This window comes from Cyprinus carpio, chromosome A5 (genome assembly GCF_018340385.1).
Source record: "Cyprinus carpio isolate SPL01 chromosome A5, ASM1834038v1, whole genome shotgun sequence".
NCBI lineage: Eukaryota > Metazoa > Chordata > Actinopteri > Cypriniformes > Cyprinidae > Cyprinus > Cyprinus carpio.
The window spans coordinates 23,981,488-24,002,395 of record NC_056576.1 but is presented as its reverse complement, the minus strand read 5'-3'; the positions used below and the strand labels follow the sequence as shown (position 1 = coordinate 24,002,395).

At 37.5% G+C, this 20,908-nt stretch overlaps 1 protein-coding gene across 4 annotated transcripts in view; it reads left to right on the top strand.

Annotated features, from left to right (window-relative positions):
* Positions 1-20,908, top strand: part of LOC109046994 (PDZ domain-containing protein 2-like) — a 72,397-nt gene that overhangs the window by 6,305 nt on the left and 45,184 nt on the right. The window contains exons 2-3 of one of the 4 annotated variants that reach the window (XM_042756597.1): positions 5,428-5,545; positions 7,298-8,195. In XM_042756597.1, coding sequence (XP_042612531.1) covers positions 7,690-8,195 — 506 coding nt within the window. In that variant the 5' untranslated portion in view covers positions 5,428-5,545; positions 7,298-7,689. Of the gene's footprint in view, positions 1-5,427; positions 5,546-5,577; positions 5,714-7,297; positions 8,196-17,634; positions 18,420-20,908 lie in introns of those variants that run through there. The other 3 variants (XM_042756598.1, XM_042756596.1, XM_042756599.1) reach the window with 3 other exon arrangements.

The window sequence follows — 20,908 nt, the reverse complement described above, 5'->3', positions numbered from 1 at the left end:
TCAAGTCTTTCTGGAAAATCCAAAGATGTTTGTGTTGGAGAGACTAAATTGCTATTTTAGGCTGTAAAGTGCTTGTTGACTCGTGAGATGTGAAGAACATGCAGTGTTTTGTTGCTAGAGTCAGACAGGCATTCTCCATGTGTTTGCTGACAGGAGGACTGAATGCGCTGGTAGGTGTGTGGAAGGTTCCAGACTGTATGACTCCAGAGACTGCTACCTCATGTTAAACTATGAGTAAACCAATGAACACAGACAGTAACAGAACACGTTTACATTTATATTTAATCATTTAGCAGATGCTTTTATCTAAAGCAACTTACAAATGAGAAGAACAATAGAAGCAATCAGACCAACAAGATAGCAGCAGTATAAAAGTGATGAGACAAGTCTCGGTTAGTCCAGCACAGTACACACAGCAGGGTGTATTTAAAAAATAAAAAATAAATTAGAAAAAATGAATAGAATAGAATAGAATAGAATAGAATAGAATAGAATAGAATAGAAAATTGCTAGTATTAATTGGTCAGGTGCTGATGAAAAAGTTGTGTCTTTAGACGTTTTTGAAAATGGCATGGTGCCTTATGCATAACATTATTCTGATGTAGCTGTATTAGTTTTATTACAGTAGTCATTAAAAAGGTGAATAGGCTGCAGTTGGATTGGGTTAGTGTTTTTTATTAGAACTCCTTACTTGTTTTAATCTTGTTTTAAAGCTTGTTTAGTTTTATTATGAAGGAGGGCTTTAATCCAAAAACAAATGTCATTATTGATATTAAAGGCAATCATTATATCTTGCTTTAAAGAGAATGAATAGGTATTTCACTGAGTTTTTATCTAAAAATTTGTTTTTTGTTTTTGTTTAAAAAAATACAGTAAAAAAGTAATAATGTGAAAATTTTAAAATAACTGTTTTCTATTTGAATATATTTTAAAAAGTAGTTTATTCCTGTGATGGCAAAGCTGATTTTTTTTTATATATATATAGCAGCCATTACTTCAGCCTCGATCCTTCAGAAATCATTCTAATATTTTGATTTGGTGCTATAATAAGAAATGTTTCTTATTATAATCAATGTTGAAATCAGCTGAGCTGCTGAATATTTTAATGGAGACTGTAATAAAAGATTTCCCCAGGAATCTTTGATGAATATAAAGTTCAAAAGAACAGTATTTATTTGATATAATCAAAACATTATTCATATTTTTTGTAACTTTAAATGTATTTACTGTCACTTTTGATAAATTGAATTTGTCCTTGAAAAAAAGTGTCCAGTTCTTTCAAAAAAAAAAAAAGTTACAAATCTTATTGACCCCAAACTTTTTTTTTATGTTAGTTTGTGAAACTATAAGAATATCATCCATTTCTTTATATAAGAATCAGTGAGTATAGCCACAAAGTTTTAGAATCAGTTAAAATAGGGGTTCAGTAATCTGTGGCCATATGGCCTCCAGGAGGAAGGAGGGATGTGTTGGATAGCTGGGAAAGGGAAACAAAGTTTGGTAAACAAATTCAACATTCATCAGACAGGGACATTACTCCTGTTCTGATATTCTGTTTGCCCTGTTGTCAGAGAAGATGGGGTGGTGAAAGTGTAGTGGTTAAAACATTCTGTAAATGCAAGGTATTACGTTAAATAAGTGCTGTTAAATTTATTGCGTCATCTGTGTTTTTTTTTTTTTTTTTTTTTGCTAAATAATAATCAAATGCACTTTTAAACCTACTGAATTCCAGGCTGGCTTTACTAAAGAGGTCACACAAGTGTGGCGATATTTTAATGTGATATGGTACCTAATTTAATGAGACTGATAAAACACATGCTGTGTCTGCAAACAGAGACAGGCTTTAATGTAATTCTCTCATCTGTTGTTGCTGAGGAGTGTCATACTGTTGTCAGCTGACAGCTGTCTGTTGGTTAAATCATCTTCACTGATCTCCTGGTTTGTGTGTTTTGTGTCCAATCTTACTATTTTGGGGCTCCACTGCTACTTTTTTGGGCTATGTTGTTTATTAAATGGTCTATAATCATAATCTGATTCAAAATGCAATAATATGTATGGAGTGCCACAAATGCTTTCCATTACTGATTTAATGAGGGTAAATAAATCAGATGATATTTGCTGCAACTGCCACATTAAATTAGAAAATGCAATAGAATAGACTGAAAGCATAGCCATATTCTAATAATGATTGTAATATTATCTTGAATTCTGATGCTTTTCTTTGTCTGTCACTCATTGTAGACCAGTATTTAGAGCATGACATTTAATAATCAGATGCTGGAGGAATTAGATGGCTCTAATGCGCTGAAAGGTCTTTGAGTAAAGCTGTTGTGAAGTATTTGGCTGCTGAAGAAAACAAATAATGAAATGTTTACTAATTGTGACTGAGTGATTGAGTAGCACGAAGCCATTAAAGCCACATTCAGCTATTGTATAAAGATACTTTCTGTTGGCTGTGGCCTAAAGTGTCAGTGCGATCATGAAAAGTAAATCCTACAAGACGTTTTTTCACTGGATATTCCTCCTCTTCACCTGCAGCCCTCCCCCTACATATTTGGTCAGTTGTGGGGTAACCCAAACCCCCCCGCCCAACCCCACTGTCAGGATTAGAGCTACATGCCCTGAGCAGATTATTCTCAGTGTTGTCCATCTGCATTCACATTATTAACAAACAGCACTGTGGGGATTTCCTCTAGACTCAACATGCTTCTCAATGTGCTACATCTTCTCAAATATGGACTTTAAATGCTTTAAATGTAGTCTCGGTTGCTAGTTGCTGACCCAGTTTCTTGCAGACACTTTGAAGCTACAGTTTGTTGCTCTATTAACCAGTCTTTGTTGGCGATCTGACAGTAGCACGTGTGAACTAGGGTACAGTCAAACAACAACACTGTACTTCTAGTGCCACATTAACTAACAAAACATACTGTTTAGCATTACAAATAGCTAATTCCCATGAATAGATGTATGTTGTTGAGAAACCTCTATTTATTTTGGCAACTCAAATATATTTGAGTTATAAATAATGAAACCCATTACTTTAGTCATAAAGAATCACATTTGTCAGATCAAAGAAGAGTTGCAGTCCACCCCATAATCGATGGCTATAGATTATAAAGCACTGACGTGGGCCTGAGGGCAGAACCTCATGCCGGAGTGAGCCTGTTTACCGCTGCTCTCAGCAAGACCTCTGTGATTAGTGTCAGGATAGTCTCGCATAGCCAGACCTTCAGACTGATGGCTGAAGGTCTGGAATTCATGGCAGCTTTCATTGGTCAAGACCCGCCCATGAGGCCGTTTCACCGACATGTCAAACAACCAATCACAGTTTGTTTCGTTCAGCATCACGTTTCGAGGCGTGGAAATGTTGCCACAATAACAGACCGGTGTGTAAAACTCTCAGACATATTTGAAATATTCTATGCCGCGAACTATAGATATTTCACATACTTCTGAAACTCCAGTGTTTAGTTGATCCTGGTAAGCGCTTATCGTCACAGTTGTAAACACTACGGCTTTCTTCTTTCGTGAGGAGTTTTGGCATTAAAAAAGTGAAAGTGACGTGACATACAGCCAAGTATGGTGACCCATACTCAGAAATCGTGATCTGCATTTAACCCATCCAAAGTGCACACACACAGCAGTGAACACACACACACCATGAACACACACACACCATGAACACACACCCGGAGCAGTGGGCAGCCGTTTATGCTGCGGCGCCCGGGGAGCAGTTGGGGGTTCGGTGCCTTGCTCAAGGGCACCTCAGTCGTGGTATTGCCGGCCCGAGACTCGAACCCACAACCTTAGGGTTAGGAGTCAAACTCTCTAACCACTAGGCCATGACTTCCCCAGCATCTTTGTTTCCGGACAGAACGTTAAAGAACGCGACACACACGTCTCCCGGAAATCCTGTAGAATTCAACCAATCCGATGACGACTTCGACACTCCTGGAGTGTTTCCACTTTTGTGTTCCATATGCATCAGACATTTAGCCAACGGTCCGTGGGCGTGATGTCTGAGACTGAGACTAGTGGCAGTATGGCCCTTCTTTAGAAAACTCAAGTTAATTCATGTTTCCATATCCAACTTTATTATACGTCAGTCAGTGTTCTCCGACCGCAGCGTTCAAGCATTCAGCTTTTTCAAGGTATTTCTCTTTTTCATGAATCCCTTCACAGTGTGAGCATTCTTGATTTGTATGTCAAGTCTCCGTATGCAAAGTGGAGGAAAGTTGAATAAACACTTATATTAAATGACGAGAGAGCTTAATAATGTGATCCTAATGGATAAAACAAAGACGAGTTAAGAGACCATCCTAACAGAGTGACAAATTCTGTTGAACTCTGGAGTTCAGCATTGGAATGGTGTTCCTCTTTGAAATATTCTCTCATTTCTTTCTTTTTATTTTGGATGTATTTACAGAGCTCTGAGCTCAGGCAGTTCAGCTTCCTTTGTCATTGTTGGGCTGAGCTGGAGAAGTGTTTTGTTCTAGTCTAATCGAAACAAAGTTACTGTTTTAATTAATCTAAGAGACCCAAGCACAGATTTTAACATTCATTATTAGACATATATGACATCTTGAGACTTTTTTATTGTTACTTTTAAAACCTATGAATGACAGGATGTAAGGCCTGATTTTGATGATATTAAGTCTTTTGTTGTTTTAATGTGAAAGGATGTTTTATTCTAGCAATGTGGAATTCATGGTTTTACAGCCATAATCATCCAGTAATGAACTTTTCCTCAGCCTTAAAATTTGGGGTCAGCAAGGATGCATTAAAATGAACAAAACTGACAGTAAAGACGTTTATATCACAAATTATTTCAAATTTTTCAAATAAACGGTTTTCTTTTGATCTTTCTGTCCATCAAAGAATCCTAAAAAAAACCTAATAGTTTCAATGTTTTCGGCATTGGTAATAATAAGATACGTTTCTTTGGGCACCAAATCAGCATATTAGAATGATTTCTGAAGGATCATGTGACACTGAAGGCTGGCATAATGGCTGCTGAAATTCAGCTTTGCCATCACAGGAATAAATGACACTGTAAAATATATTCAAATAGAAAATAGTTGCTGTTAAGATTAAATTGTAGAATTATTCCACAATATTACAGTTTTTACAGAATATAATGACATCATTTTCATTTTTGCCTTAACCAATCCTTAAAGCTTTTCTGCAAACATCTCATTTGTGCTAGCGTGTGCTAATGTTTTATATATCTGCATTTGCTTTGTTAAAGAAGTTGTTCTTATGCGAGGAACAAAAACATCAATAATCATGAATGACCTGCTGGCAGAAATATAAACACTTGAACTGGCCATTCAGCGACTCAACCAAAGAGAAAATGGGAGGTCATTGTGTTTTTAAGTGCCACAAGGGAGGGGTGAGACTAATCCTATTACATGTGGGTCTTTTCAGAGGGCGAGTCTGGGGTCTGCAGACCTTCTGTGTCCCTGTGACAGTACACCACGATGAGAGGCATAGCGTCTATGTGCTTAAATGGAGTAAGGAATAAAATTAAAAAAAATGTGAAAAGGTAGGTGCTGATAGGATGCTAATAAATATGTTTTAAGGAGCAATTTTTTTTCATTTTTCATTTGAAAGTAATCTAGTAAATTGTAGGAAACAGTTGTAGAGTATGTAAGGACATCTCTTAACAGACAAATGAGTGTGTCACATTCCTGTGGAAAGACAAAGCTTCACTGTAAGCATGTTTTCATATGCTATATTGTAATTTTGCTTTCATTACTCATATTATCAATGACATGATTGCATATTGCATGCCTAGTTGTTGATAGACATGTTTTAGAATTGCCATTTATAAACTGCATATGAGTTATTGAGGTTAAACTCTTGAAAGGGGTGGTGGCTTCTGTCCTACTAGCTGTCATTTTACTCTTCTAGCCTGGTCCTTATGACTTCAGCTGTTAGTTGGTTGTACATCCCCCTCTTGTTTATATAGTTGTGCTAAGTAATCTTCTCACAGTTTAATCTAGTTTTTTTCTTAGTAATGTAAAGTTGATATATTGTTAAACGTAAATGCTCCATTATCTCACTGAAAGATTTTTGATCTCATATGGGAGCCCTAGTAGTTTGTGTGATGCTCACACAGGCCAAAATCATGTTATTTTGAGCAAAACCCCAGAGTAGCAATTTGATTGTGGTCTTTGTCTACAGCATGTACTTAAATATGCCAGAAATGTGGTCTGCAAGTCCAAAAGTTTGAGCTACACCATCTGGCTGGCAGCTTCAACGGTTATTGTCAGCAGGTTACATTCCACAAGGTTAAGGTGAATAAGTACTGAAAGGAAGTTTGATTTTCCTTTTTGTCTGCTCACAGTGTGTTGAATAATCTCAACTGCACTGATCCTGCCTCAACTTAATGGGCCCTATTTTAACGATCTAAGCGCATGGTCTATAAGCGCACGGCGCAGGTGCACTCAGGGCATGTCCGAATCCACTTTTGCTAGTTTAATGACGGGAAAACAGTCGGCGCGCCCAGGCTCATTGTGTAAATGGTTGTCCCTATTCTCTTAATGAGTAATGGATATTTTTTTGGGTGTAACGTTCAATAAACAAATCAAAGTCTCATCTCCCATCCCCATTAAAAGCGCTTGCGCCATGGCGGAATGTAATTTTACATTTGTAAAAATGTTTGTGGAGTGCTGCGCGTCCCTGTGTGTGTAATAAGCAAAGTGTATGCACGTTGTGTATCCGCCTATAGGCGCATATATTTTTAACGTGCTCTTTAAATAACAAAGAAAAAGTATTGCACCAGACTTTAGACCAGGTTTGAGTTGGTCTATGGCGCAGTCAATTTTCAGTTCCTCAAAATAGCAATGCACAAACAATGCACTTGAACACATCTCTTTTTTAGACCAGCACGCCCATGGGTGCACAAATGGGTGCAAATGCATTTGCTATTTAAACAACGCGGCACAGGACGGGAAAATGAGAACTGCGTCAGGCTGAAACTAGCAAAAACACTTGCGCCGCATAGCGCCGGGTGTATGATAGGGCCCATAGTCTGTATAAACAGCCAAATAACACATCTGTAAAAGGCCCATAAGATTATTATTGGAAACTTTTCCAGTTAATGAATTCTGTCAGTCAAATAAAATAGCTGGTATATAGGAAGCTTTCTTTGTTGTCATACTTACGCCAGTTTCTGTTCCTGTCTGTACTGTGGCTGAGTAGCAAATGAGCCATGACTGCAGCGCTTTAACATGAGTTCATGCCTGCTGACTTGCTTTGTAATGGCATTTCTATTTATTTTCTTTCTGATTAGGTGGATGTCTGTGGCGCCTGTGAGTCAGGATAGATCTCGACTCCCAGCAATCTGCAATTTTCCTCTATAATGGTATTGGAAATCAGATTTGGCACACATCAAGACGACACGCTAATGGCACACGTTCTCTTGTTACCCCTCAAAGCATAAACGTGCCCTACTTCCTAAATCTCTGCTCTTTCCTTTTGTTACTGCGGATGACATCATGGACCTCTGTGGTCTGAGTGTATTATCGATGGACGGCAGCTCTCTGGATCTGAAGTCTGTGAGGTCATTGTGTCATTTCGAGAGGAACATGAAGTCATTTTAACGCGCTTGATTACAGCCACCACTGGAGAGCCTTGACTCAACATGCAGGGGCGGCCCAGGCAGGCCCAGCAGCAGCAGCTAGGATGCCTATCACCCAAGAAAATGCCCTGAGCCATCTACCTCTGCTGGAGAACTGGCTCTGGGCACGACAAAAGGACAGAGATGAGGGCAATGAGCCTCGGACTAGCACAGGTGGTGTTTGCCAGGCTGCCATCCGCAAGCTTGTTGAATACATCCAATTAAACTTTGCTGAAGATGAGAGTCCTTTGTACAGTAGCAGCCAATTCAGAGAGGAAATCGATGCTGAGCTGAAGGCGGTCTGCCTGAGCAAGTCTGAGGAAGATGGACCGGAGTTCGGGCTCAGCTTTGGAAACATTCCGATTTTCGGAGACCCCGAGGGGAAGAAGAAAGGGGTCAGGAGGAGGCGCAGGAAGGGCGATAAAGGCCCTGTCTTGGACGTCGGGTGCATTTGGGTGACTGAAGTGAAAAAGAACAGCCCAGCAGCCCGTTGTGGAGATATTAAACTGCGAGATGAGCTTCTGTCACTGAACGGACAGCTGATGGTTGGGGTCGATGTCACCGGAGCCAGGTAAGATGTGTGGATTAGTTTACAGTTACCATATAATAGCTTGAGCTATATGATATATTCTGTTTTTTTATGAATTTGTTTGGTTCATTAAATAAGAAAGCATAGAGCTTTTTCTGAATTTCTCTGATTTACAATATATGCTATTGATTTAAATAGTTTTTCTTGTCGATGAGTCTCTCTGTTTTATAAATGCACTGTGCACTGAAAGCATCCCTCTTTCATCATTTGATGTAAGTGTGCTTGGACATAATAAAATCGCTCTCCAAGTTATTTTAAACTTAACATGTATTAACAGTATGGCATTCCCTATATCTACAGTATATGCATTTCCCTCAATTTGTAAATATGTAAAGCCAAAATTATTTTGGTGGTAACTGAAATTAACCACAGATGACTGAACTTGTGACTGAACTTGCTTGGAATACATGGTGACAGTGACAGCTTTTTGTATTGCCAAATCTGTGGAGGATGTCATGAGTAAAAATGAGTAAAAATATATCTACATTCAACAAGTTCGATCAGTAGGATTTCACATTAATGTGATTTGATAAAATCCTTTTCTGAACAGCTCCTCATCTGACTGGGTGGCAGCTTTTTGTTTGAGTATGATGGTGACTCACAGCTGGTCAGCAAGAACAGAGTCTCCTGTGTGTTAGTGTTCCTGTTTCCATGTACAGCATGTCAGCATGTGTCCCGGGGTTGACTGGATTGCCCCAGAGCATGGTACTTGGATCGGGGCCAGTGGGTCTTTCCTTGTTTGTTTCCTCATGATGACAGCTCTGACAGACGGCTGCATGTGTCAGTGGTGTGGACAGTCTCATGTCTGTCCGTATTTGGCCTCCATCTGGACTGGCTGACACGCTCAGCTTTCACTGAGACTGCCAAATGTCTGCGTCTAACCAAAACATACGATGGACCTGCACTCTGAAGGTCACCATGCTGCCATGCAATGCTATTTTTATTTTTTTTTACTTTCTTGGCAATCAGAACCTTGGACAATAGGGCCTTTCGCTTTAGTTGTGTACTACTAGGAAATGATGTAAGCTGATCAACTACGAGTCATTTGTGCGCGCCGTTCAACAACGAAAACAAAGAAGACCAACATTAACAACACGAGGATGAAGGACGCCATGTTCGGAGCTGTGTTTTTGTTGTGTCCCGTGGGTTTCACAATAATGGACATGGAATGTCGATGTATTCGTAAATCGATTGAAAGAACGGAAAGGAGGACTAAGAATCTCCAACGACAACTGGCAGTGCTACATTTGCTACCAGTGCCTGCACTTCAGCGTCCGTCCATCTATCGCTGTTCTCCATATTTGCGAAATAAGTTGACACAATATTTACAATATGTTTACACTGCTTTTTAAATCATGGCGGGTGAGGGCGTTTTCGTACGTGTCTGGCAAATCATTGTATACTTACGTCACGGGTAGTACCAGTTGTGCAGGTTAATTTGGTTCTCGAAAAAGGCAGTCCGGTACTAAAATCGTACCCAGTTCCGGCGGTGCGAAAAACGCCAAAAAGTGGGTAGTTCCACAATTAGTTCTGGTACTATGGAAAGGTTCCTGCGGTGTGAAAGGCCCTAATGTATCCCATTACCAGTACTTTACCAGTACACTCTAGCTCTCTGAAAAAAACTATTTTAGATGCTAATTTTGTTATTCCAGATTTCTAATTAAGTTTGCAAACATTTTGATTCAGAATGAGAATATAATAAAATTGCAGCTAAATTATGTTTTCTGTGCAACCCTGATTGAATCTTGTACAGCTTTGGTTATTCTAAAAATCAGCCACTGGTACCATTGACCAGACAGATACAAATATGCATGTATATGCATATTTTTCAGATTTCTAGAGTATTAAAGAAGTCATTGTGTATCGTGTCCTATACAGTCCTATATACAGTATACCCAATATGAAGACTACTTCCTTTGAATGTCCTGTGAATGTTGTGGTCTGTAAGAGTTGAATCCATCACTGTAACTTGAGCTCTATAATTAGGAATTGTATTGTGTAACTGATAAATGATAGGAAGTTTTGCAATGTTCATACAGAATCTGCTTTGGGATAACTGATTCCCTACTTATGGACGGCAGGATACAGAAAGGGAGGAGGTTCCTGGGAGTGGCACGTGTTGTTGACCAAGAAAGTTGTTTTCACAGACATATCATTTTCTCAAGCTGAAGAAAAGCTGCTGATGTCATGACATCTCTGGGAGAGAAAAAACGGCTGAATTTCTTCTTGTTATTCTGATACGAGAGCTCAGTCTGTTTCCTGTTGGCATAAGCTGCTTACTACATGTAAGACCTGCAAAACAAATGAATGCTTGTGGTTCTTTATTAGTAGATTTTCCTTTTGCTATTATATCTAACTATGACTATACTACATAATAATGACTAAAAACCTGAAAACTCATTAATAACTACAAAATCCTTTATGTGGACAAAATGCCTTATTTTTGGCTTAATTTCCAGGCACAGGTTTTAAAATGTAACTGCTTGTCTGCTTGCAGGCAGAGAGTTAACTTAACTCTCTGCTTTGTGAGATTTGTGACAATACTGGGTGGTGAGGTGACTACTTAAATCAAAGTAATATTCCAGAAGAATATTTATTTTCAGACTTTAAGGGATAGTTTGCCCAAAAAATTAAACTCTGTCATCATTTACTTACTTATGTTTTTTCAAACCCATAAGCCTTTCATTCATTAGTGAAATGTAAAAGAACATATTTTGAAGCACTACTTGCTCAGACAACATTTTTAAAAAAAATATATGCTTGTAGGAAGTACAACTGATGTAAAGATGTAAAAAAAAAAAAAAAATCTCTCTACATAACTTACGCAATCAATTATTTTATAATATATCTAATATGATAATATATTCCCTGCTAAAACACATTGTATGGCTACAAACATATACTAGCGTTCAAAAGTTTGTGGTCGGTACAATTTATTAATGTTTTTGACGTCTCACCAAGGCTGCATTCATTTGATTAAACATACAATACAACAGTAATATTACAGTAAAACTGAAATATTATTACAATTTAAAATAATTGCTTTCCGTTTGAATTTTCAGCAGTCATTACTCCAGTCTTTAGTGTCACATGATTCTTCAGAAATCATTCTAATATACCGATTTGCTGTTCAAGAAACATTTCTTATTATTATCCATGTTAAAAAAGTTGTACTGCTTAATATTTTTGTGGAAATTGTGATACATTTTTTCAAGATTCTTTGAATAGAAAGTTCTAAAGAAAATCATTTATTAGAAATCTTTTGTCACATTATAAATGTCATTAATGCATCCTTGCTGAAAAAAGTACTGATTTCTTTCAACAATGACAACAAAAACCTTACTGAATGGTAGTGTGATTCTGATTTGTACCCACTAAGCTTCAGCATCAAGCATCAACCAGAATTCATGCTAGTCAAGTCTGCTTCAGATTGCTATCCAGTCTTTACTGAAGGCACCAAAGACTAATTTTCTAGAGGTCTAGCCTTTTATTAGTTGTTTCCTTCCTCTCCTCACACAAACCTTTAGTTAAATATCAGTTTAAGAGTCTGCCATAGGGTTATGTTTGCTCATTACTGCATTACTCTTGTTTTCTCTCGCAGATATAAGGCCTGAATCTGTAAGAGTGCAAACACTGAGAACTGTTGCAGTAGAAGGTCTGGTGTGAGTGGAGAGACAAGGGTTGGACACAGTTCAAAAAGCAATGGACCGAAGCTTTCAAACACAAAAAAGGAGACACATGATGGAAACTTGATTTTTCATGTTAATTATTAAATTGCTAAATATCTGGGCCCAAATGCAGCTCAACACAAAAAGCCTTGTCGGTTTAATGTGTCTTCTTGTAATTTTGATCCAGCTGTATTTTTTTCCCTATTTTTTAACAGCCTTGCCCAGCATCTGTCTGTGGGGAGCATGGAAAATAGCTCAGTGGCACAGCTCCAACCGGCCCATGCAAAGTGTTCTCAACGTGGTCAATGAGAGAGTATTGGAGAAAACAAGCTTAAGAATGATACACTTTACTTGGATTCAGTGCAACAGAAAAAATAACTGTTCATCTTGAGAGCTAGAATCAACTGATCCATTTTAATATTAGCTGTTTAAATTAATTTAAAGGATTTTTCCAGAGATTTTGGGATCCAGAAGCCTGGAGTCTGGAGAAGAGGTGTGAAGAAATAAAGGGCCGCACAGAGTGAATTATGAACTGTACATTTTCCCTTTACAAACTGATTACCTATATTAGACTCTCAATCTGTCCTATCAAAACCACAATAAAACATTACACATTTCAGTTTATAAGTCTGCCTAGTTGCTGTCAGTATAAAGATTATATCCTGTCAGTATAAAGTTTGCATTGAATTGATTCTCAGAGTCCTGAATTGGCAGGCCAGTTCTTTGTGGTTGGTTAACTTGCCGCTTGGATGAATGAGAGAAATACTGCCATCTTTTCCCTGGCATTAACTATGTCTGAGTTTGCACTTTTCTCATAAGCAAATGAAAGCTTTGGCTCTTTTGTTTTTTAGTGAAGAGATTGGTGCCATGTTCCCACTGTAATGGATATGAGCTTCTCAAATCAGGCACTGTGGTCCAGTTAAATCACACTGTACAAGAATGTTCCTTGATTGAAAATATCTTGTAATCATCCGATCAAATGTTTTGTTCTTGGTTGTTTCTTAATTATAACTGGAGGACTTCCAAGATTGTGAAGGTGTGAATAAAATATTCATTAGAACTCTTTAAAATGCCAAGGATAAGAATTTAGTCAGACATTTGGATGAACCAAATGACATCAAAACTGGCAGCCGTGGTTGCAGTAAAAAAAAAAAAAAAAAAACAGTGACAGTGTTTGCTGTATTATGAGATGCCTCTATATTTAACAACATATTACTGTGTGTTTTATTAAGTGATATAATTTTAATATACCAATCTACTTGAAACAAGATCTGCTTTTTACCACTTTCTATGTACTGAGAACCACCAGAATAAAATTGGTGGCACGAAAGAAAGCCACATGATGAATCAGAGTTCATTGAGGTTGAAACGCATCACAAACAGCTTTTCCACAAGCTGAAGAAATACTTATACTTATACATAGAAGGTGCACACAAGGTCATTCACACAAATACTAAACACCATCATGGGAACACAAATTACACTAAAATAATGCAACAAACATTAACTAAACATAAGATGTAACACATAAAAACATTACTGATAAAAAATATGAAGAAACAAAAGGTTTAAATAATATATAATCATATGTAATGTGTCATGCAGGGACTTCTGGGAATGTCCTGTTACTGTTTCTCACCATAAATTCATATGGTAATTCATAGTTTGTACTTCCAAAAACATCAATTTGACAATGTTTAACCATTTCAAATTTTCAACTGTAGTATTTTTATATTATTCTTATATTAAAAAATGTACAGTGTACAATTGTTAAACAAATCTTGAGATGGAAGATGGAATTGCTCGATATAGCTATTTTTTATTTTATTTTTGTTATTAAAAATGAGAAAAAAAGAAGCAAATTACAAACACAATAGAACAAATAAATATGAACTTTTAATTTATTTAGCTACAGTAGGTTTATTTAACATGTAGTAAGAAATATTACAGAAATTGAATATAGTGTTTAAATAAAACACTGCATAGTCTTCACTGTATCAATCAAACATGAACTGATTCTTACTAAAGATCCAAAAGTGATTCAGTCAAGTGCAGTGAGTGATTAAAATTAATAATAATGACAGACAGCAGCAGGTAAATAAGGGTGCTGTCCCTTTAAGATCAACTGCACGGATCCAATATACTGATACACATCTCTGTATTTATGTGAATACTCCAGACGACGGCCATTTTAACATAATTGTGTGCGAATTTGACCATTCAAGCACAAAAGAGTTGTGTTTTTGCGATCACATGCGGTCTGAGAGAGCTGCAGATTGAGCTCTTTTTCACTGTTTATTGCGCTTAATAACTATCAGGTGCGTCCCACTCTTTATTTTCTCATTCATGCATGTTTCCTTATATGTTTCCTTATCGTTATTTATATAACTTTTAAGTAGTACTATGTTACACAGATATATTTGCATACTGCGTAATACACGATACAGCAAAATCTCTAACGACCGAAACCTTATTCCATGGTAACGATATATACTGTCTTACCGCCCAGCGCTATGCTCAGATATCATACTTTTTCAGTAAGTCAGCCTAATGTTATAAACAGAATATAGTCATAACTTCACAATAAAGGTTGTCTTAAATTCCCAAATGCACTTGCTTCACTGGAAAAAGTAATGTCCAAATCATTCATCCACTGTGCATAAACCCTGTGCCATGAGAATAACACTGAGTCTCATGGAACCCCCAGATTTCTGTGGTCACAGATGGGCCTGAGGATTAAAGTGAAGTGACGTGACATGTGGCCAAGTAGTATGGTGACCCATACTTGGAATTTGTGTTCTACCCATTCAAGTGTAAACACACAGTAGTGAACACACACACACAGAGCAGTGGACAGCCATAATGTTGCGGTACCGGGGGAACAGTTAGGGGTTCAGTGCCTTGCTCAAGGGTCTCACCTCAGTCGTGGTGAGCCTCCTCTGTGCAATCCGGATATTCAGGTAATGCTTTCTGGTTTGTGGAGCATACCAGTTTGAAGCCCCACAAATTACATTCCACCATGTCTGCCTCTGTGATTTTTCAGTCATGCCCATTGTGGCTTTTCTGTGGAAAGTGTTGGTTGATTGAGCAAGGTTGATTTGTGACATCACAGGACCAAGTGCGTCTTTACGTTTTTTAAAATCTTAGCTCAGTCTGTGGAATCACAAAATTGAATTGAAGGTAAGTGCAAGTGTAAGAAAGTCACACATGTCCTATTTAAGATACTACAACACAAGGTTTCTTTTCTTCAAATACTTTCAAGGTTTAATTTGATTTGAAACCCTTTTTAATTTCAAGTTTATTACTTAGTGTTTATGACTGTTTAGTATTCAGATTGGTTTAAATAATAGACTGCTCCCCTGACTCTTTTATTGCTGTTTACTGAGTCTAGGTGTGATTTCTCAGGGCACCCTGCAGAGATTTTATGTGTGGTGGGAAAAGACTGTACAGTTATAACTGTATGGTTGTGGATTTTTCCATTAGAGGGCAGTAGAACAAAACTTTCTAGTTATTCCAGATGAGAATCCTGTTACTTGCACTAAACTGTGCCCTAAGGTCTGCTGTTATTTATATAAGTATGTAGCTGTACTGTCCTTTATTGCAGGTCTCTGTAGTGCTAAACAGTTTACTAGAAAAGTATTGATTTCAGCCATATTCCAGCACTAGTTTTGTATTTTACTGTTACTTTTTATTGTCTCCTGGAAAGAAAACTCATTTGTTTTTTAATGTGTAAAATAAATTGAGCGCTATACAGCAACTAGGTTTTTGACATCTGGTTTTTATATGATAATTTTTCTGCATTTGCTAAATAAATACAACAGCAAAGATACAATGGATTGTATGTTCAAGTCTCTGAATATTGTGAAGGGCTATAGAGTGCTGTGAATGATGCTGCTGTCTTTGGGACGTTTCCCCACAAACCCCTCAGAGTTATGTAAAGAATGAGTGCCAGACTGCTGACCGCGACCGAATGTCTTTCATAATGAAAACAGGCTTCTGCCAGCACACACTCAGGTGCAGACCATTACGATTTATGGTATTTTTTGTTTATTTGATATTTTCATAACATGGTGGAGACACCTTTCCCTTCAGCTTTAAATTAAGTGTTTTTTCCATCTTTTTTGTTGGAATATAAATATCCTTTCAAGAGGGAGGACAGCAAAGTGAGGTTGGTTTTCCAAATCTGTCTTGAATGGATGATTAAAACATATAAAACTAGTGACTTAATCATAAAGTATCTTCAGGATCAAGGTAAATGCTCACCACCTTCAGAATGACTGTAACTCCTTCAGGTCTTGTCAAATCTGTCACCAAACCAGAAAAAAGCTGTTTACAGTCATTTCCTCATTTATAAATTATTATATGACAGTTACACGAAACCTAAATTGTTTGTTTAATACTTTCCATATTAGTAAACTATACAGCATTCCAAAGACTAAGTGAGATGATGCTGTACTATATCTAATATTTGCAAAAGTCAAAATGCAGCCCTAAATCTCAGAAACATTTATCCTATTTAACATGTTCAGAACATCTTAACCTTGCAAACATGTTTTAAGTGACTAGGTATGGAGACAGATTAGTCTCAAATATAATTCACGCAAAAAACACGATTCACACATGCGTAAACAATTTCACATGCATGAAACCTAATTCACGTACACACAAAAAAACATTCACGTGCGTGAAAAAAAAAAAATATTCACAAAAAGCAATTCACATGCGCAAAACAAAAATATATATTCATAAAATACATTTCACAAATGCAAAACACAATTTGTAGATATACAACTGTGCATAAAAACCCTTTGAATGTTTAAAATGTACGAGTGTCTGAATGTACAAATCGTCATTTACTACGAATCCACTCGGATTTGTGTGTGTGTTTTTGAGACTTTCCTGGCAGAGCTCTCTTGCCACTTGGGTCTGTCGTACTCTTTAGCCAATCAGATGCGAGCTTACCATTCAACCAATCATATCATAAGCCACTGAGAGTGCATTCAGAAGCTCGCAGGCAATCGGGGAGACGTCAAGAGAGAAGCCCATAGAAGCCCTGGCGTTTCATGCATGTGAAATTGTTTACGCATGTGTGAATCATGTTTTTGGCGTGAATTATATATGAGACTAATCTGTCTCCATAACTAGGTTTTTAGTGAATGATTACTCATATTATGAGGTATAGGCTTCTCATTGTGCAGTACATGTGTGTGGAGATAGATGGCGAAGTAGAAAATATTTTGAACAAGCTCTGTACCCCTGCTTGGCTCTAATGTTTGTGATGGAAATAATCACTTTACATTATAACATAGAAGTAGATGAAGTCACAGTAAAGTGGTTTCCACCTGATACACTTTTAAAACTCACAGAATATTGTTTGTTAGAAGGTCAAGCGCTGCATAGGGACTTTCCATGAAACTGGAAACTAGGCCTATGTCTCAAGACCTTGAGTCTGCTCATCATTACGGAAACGGAACCGAATGATTTTCATTAAGTTTCTTTAAGTTCCCGCACGTGCATCTAGCAGCACGCAGCACTGTGCTACTAAATAGTCTAATGTTTCCTGCTACTGAGATCAATCAGTCCTATTCCTTAACGAAAAAACTCTTGAGCTGGTTCTTTTTGTCAATTACAAACACTTACGAATCATTAAAAGAAGCGATGAACTTTTGTGCAGTTACAAACGAGTGAACCGAGCGTTATTTCCGTCTCCGATATGATTATAACTGCGTTTCGAACTTTATGTTAATGAGAATGCAATCAATATTGAATCATAGGCTACTTGTGGGTTGTTCATATGACTAGATTTTTGTTTTTTTGTAATCAGTGGTAATTTATAGAAATGAATGAATCTCATCATTTAGCGTTAACTGTAGCCTAAGCACTTAAAATAGTTCTACCTCAAATGTGTTCTACTAAAATAATTTTTAATTGAGCAGAAACTGAAATTAGCGTAGAGTTAGCATGAATCGGAACCGTCCCTAATCATAGCGCCATCCAAATGCTGTCTAAGAAGGCAGTTGACTAGGATTTGAAACACCGCCACTGTGTATTTCTTAGTGTGTCATGTATCCGAGATTGACTGTGAGTGTGTCTTCAGTTGGGAGTTTGAAGCAGGGGCGGGACGATCCGAATAATCTCTCAACCGCTGAGCTGAGGTACAACAGACGCGCTGGATGGTGTGTGATGTAATGGATCCCAGGCGCGCAGGCGAAGTTTGCGAGCGGCGACCTGAGCCGTATTTTTGTTTGACAATCTCAGAGCCACGGACAATGTCCGTATCTACGGCAGGCTGTCCTGTGGAAAAGAGCAGCCATGGACTTTAATCAAGCGCTTGAGTAGACCACATGAAAGGGACGAGTCGCTGGAGCTGTTACAGACATTTTCATGAACATACAGTAAAGTCGCTCATGGACTGTATACGGATGATTGCAATTATTATTGAACTCACGGGAGCCCAAGCAGCGCGTGCCAGCTGTCGGAAACGGACCTTACTGCATGAATGATGATGTTGATGAAGGGGGGCAAGTGAACGTTTTAGGTACAAAACACGAATTGTCAAGTTATTGCTGTATTATGCCTTTATATAGCTTCTTTAATGTTCGATATATTATGTTTTAGGGAAGAGATATAGACAAGTTTTTTAAGAGCTTGACTTAATATTTACGGCTTTCTGAGGAGTAAGTAATCCAAATCTTTCAGATTATTTTCAGTAATACAGTTTTTGTTGCATGGGCTGACAGTTATCAGATAATAATTGCTAATGATATTTTAGGGGTAAATGTCAGTTTCCACAAAATTCAACATGTTTTTCATGCTTCTTATTTTGACAAATATCTGTGAAAACCTGGTCTGACAGCATGTCCTTTGATGTTTGTTGCAGAAACCTCTGCTTTAACCCATTAAATCTGACTTAGTCTCTTCCAATATCAGTCTTTCACTTACTAAATCCTGAATTGCTCTTTATTGGCAATAATTATAATAAAAAAATAAACAGTTCCGTTTTGGTTTACTCTTAAAATGGCAGTCTACTACAGCTGTTATGTGTGTCATAATCTCATTTGTTATTTTTTCAGTATTATAAGTTGCTGGTATTATCTTCATGTAAGCCTAGTGGTCTTATCTGAACTCATAGTGGATGAAATCAAAAGTAGACCATCAGCTACTGCAGATGCTGCTTTGTGAATGGAAGTGCTCTATCTGTGAAGGAAGCGCTGTGTAAATAGACACTATAAATCTATCTCTGAGTCACATAAGCTCCACAGCAGCACTACACAAAGTCAGATACTCTATATCCTCCGTGTTTTAAACTGCTTTGTGAAACCCTCTTGACACAGGCTCGAATTTATGAATGAACAAAAAGTGCTTCGGTCAACTTATTGCACTGAATATTCCCTCCACAAAATGTATTACTGCAATTCTGCATCCTGAGACTTCAGTAAAGGGGTTGTACATGGCATATTCTGTGGAATAATCCAAACACTTTTCTTCTCTGTTGATGTTCTTTATGAACTATTTTTGCACTGCTTTAAAAGATGTGCTGTTTTTGAGGACACTGTCGTTGTCGGATTTGGCGATGAGTGCATCCCTGAATTCCTTTGAGCCCCCAAAGGGAATAATAGATTTGTGCAACCAATTGGAACAGGTTTTGTGGTAACTAAGCTCTGTTTTAAGCAACAGGTCATGTTTGGGTTGTTTGACTCTTGTCCCTGTCCCAAACGAACGAACCAAAACCTAACTGGTTTAGAGGTGAATGACCATCTGTCTCTGATAATCTGAGTGAGGATATGTGGTTCCCTGTTTCATTATCTTGTATACACTACTGTTCAAAAGTTTGAGGTCAGTACATTTTTAAAGGGATGGTTGATTATGATTTCACTTTTTTTTTTTACTTTAGTTAGTGTGTAATGTTACTGTGACATGACACTCAAAGTTCAATGCAAATGAAGATATTTTCTTTTAAAGAAATCAATGTTCAAGGACTACAAAAAAGGCTGGTAGGGACTACAACAAGCTTCTTCCCGAGTTTGTGACATCACAAACCCCCCGGGAAAATGCAACTACCCGTAATGGTAAGACATTTCCAGACAACGTGCACTAGGCGGTTAGTGAATCACAGACGCACTGAGCCTGCTAATCGATTGGTGTTTCTGAGGGAGGGGCTTCATAGAACCAGGAACTCAACAGACCGTTTTAACGAGAACGAAACAGCGGTGTAGAATGATGGTAAAATATGTGAAAATAATGTGTTTTTTAAAAAACAAAGCATGATCACATTACACTGTGCCCTATAAACACAATCAAGCCTTCGAAAAAAGCTGCTCAACCACCACTTTAAGGACATTTATAATGTTACAAAGCATTTTGATTTCAAATAAATGCTTTTTAGTCATCAAAGCATCCTGAAAAAAATAGTATCAGTTTCCACGAAAATTGTGAGCAGCACTACTGTTTTCAACATTGGAAATAAATGTTTCTTAATCACCAAATCAGCATATTAGAATGATTTCTGAAGGGTCATGTGACACTGAAGACTGGAGTAATGATGCTGAATACTCAGATTTGCATCACAGAAATACATTACATTTTAAGATATATTAACATAAAAATTGTAAAACAATTTTAAAGTATTACTGCATTACTAAGCATAAAATATTTCTTTCAAAAACACCTATAAAAAATCTTACTGATCTTAAATTGTTAAATGATAGTGTAAATCTTTGCTTTTATGGGCTCCTGAAGGTGTTTAACAAGAGACTGACCTTGTTTAATTGAGGTTTGTGCGTTTGATAACAGATAACCATAAAAAACGTGAAGTTCCTAAATCAAATCTCTATATTTCAGTGCTACCAGTATAGTAAACTACTGTAAAAACCTGTGTATTCAAACTACAACACACACACTTCCATAATACGCAAGCAAAACTGCACACATAGAAATGAGAAGCTCTGTGTTGTCCTGACATCTGTCTCTCCATCTGAGAGCATTCAAATGCAGAGCTGCTTGTGGTGGCAAGATAAAATACCCATA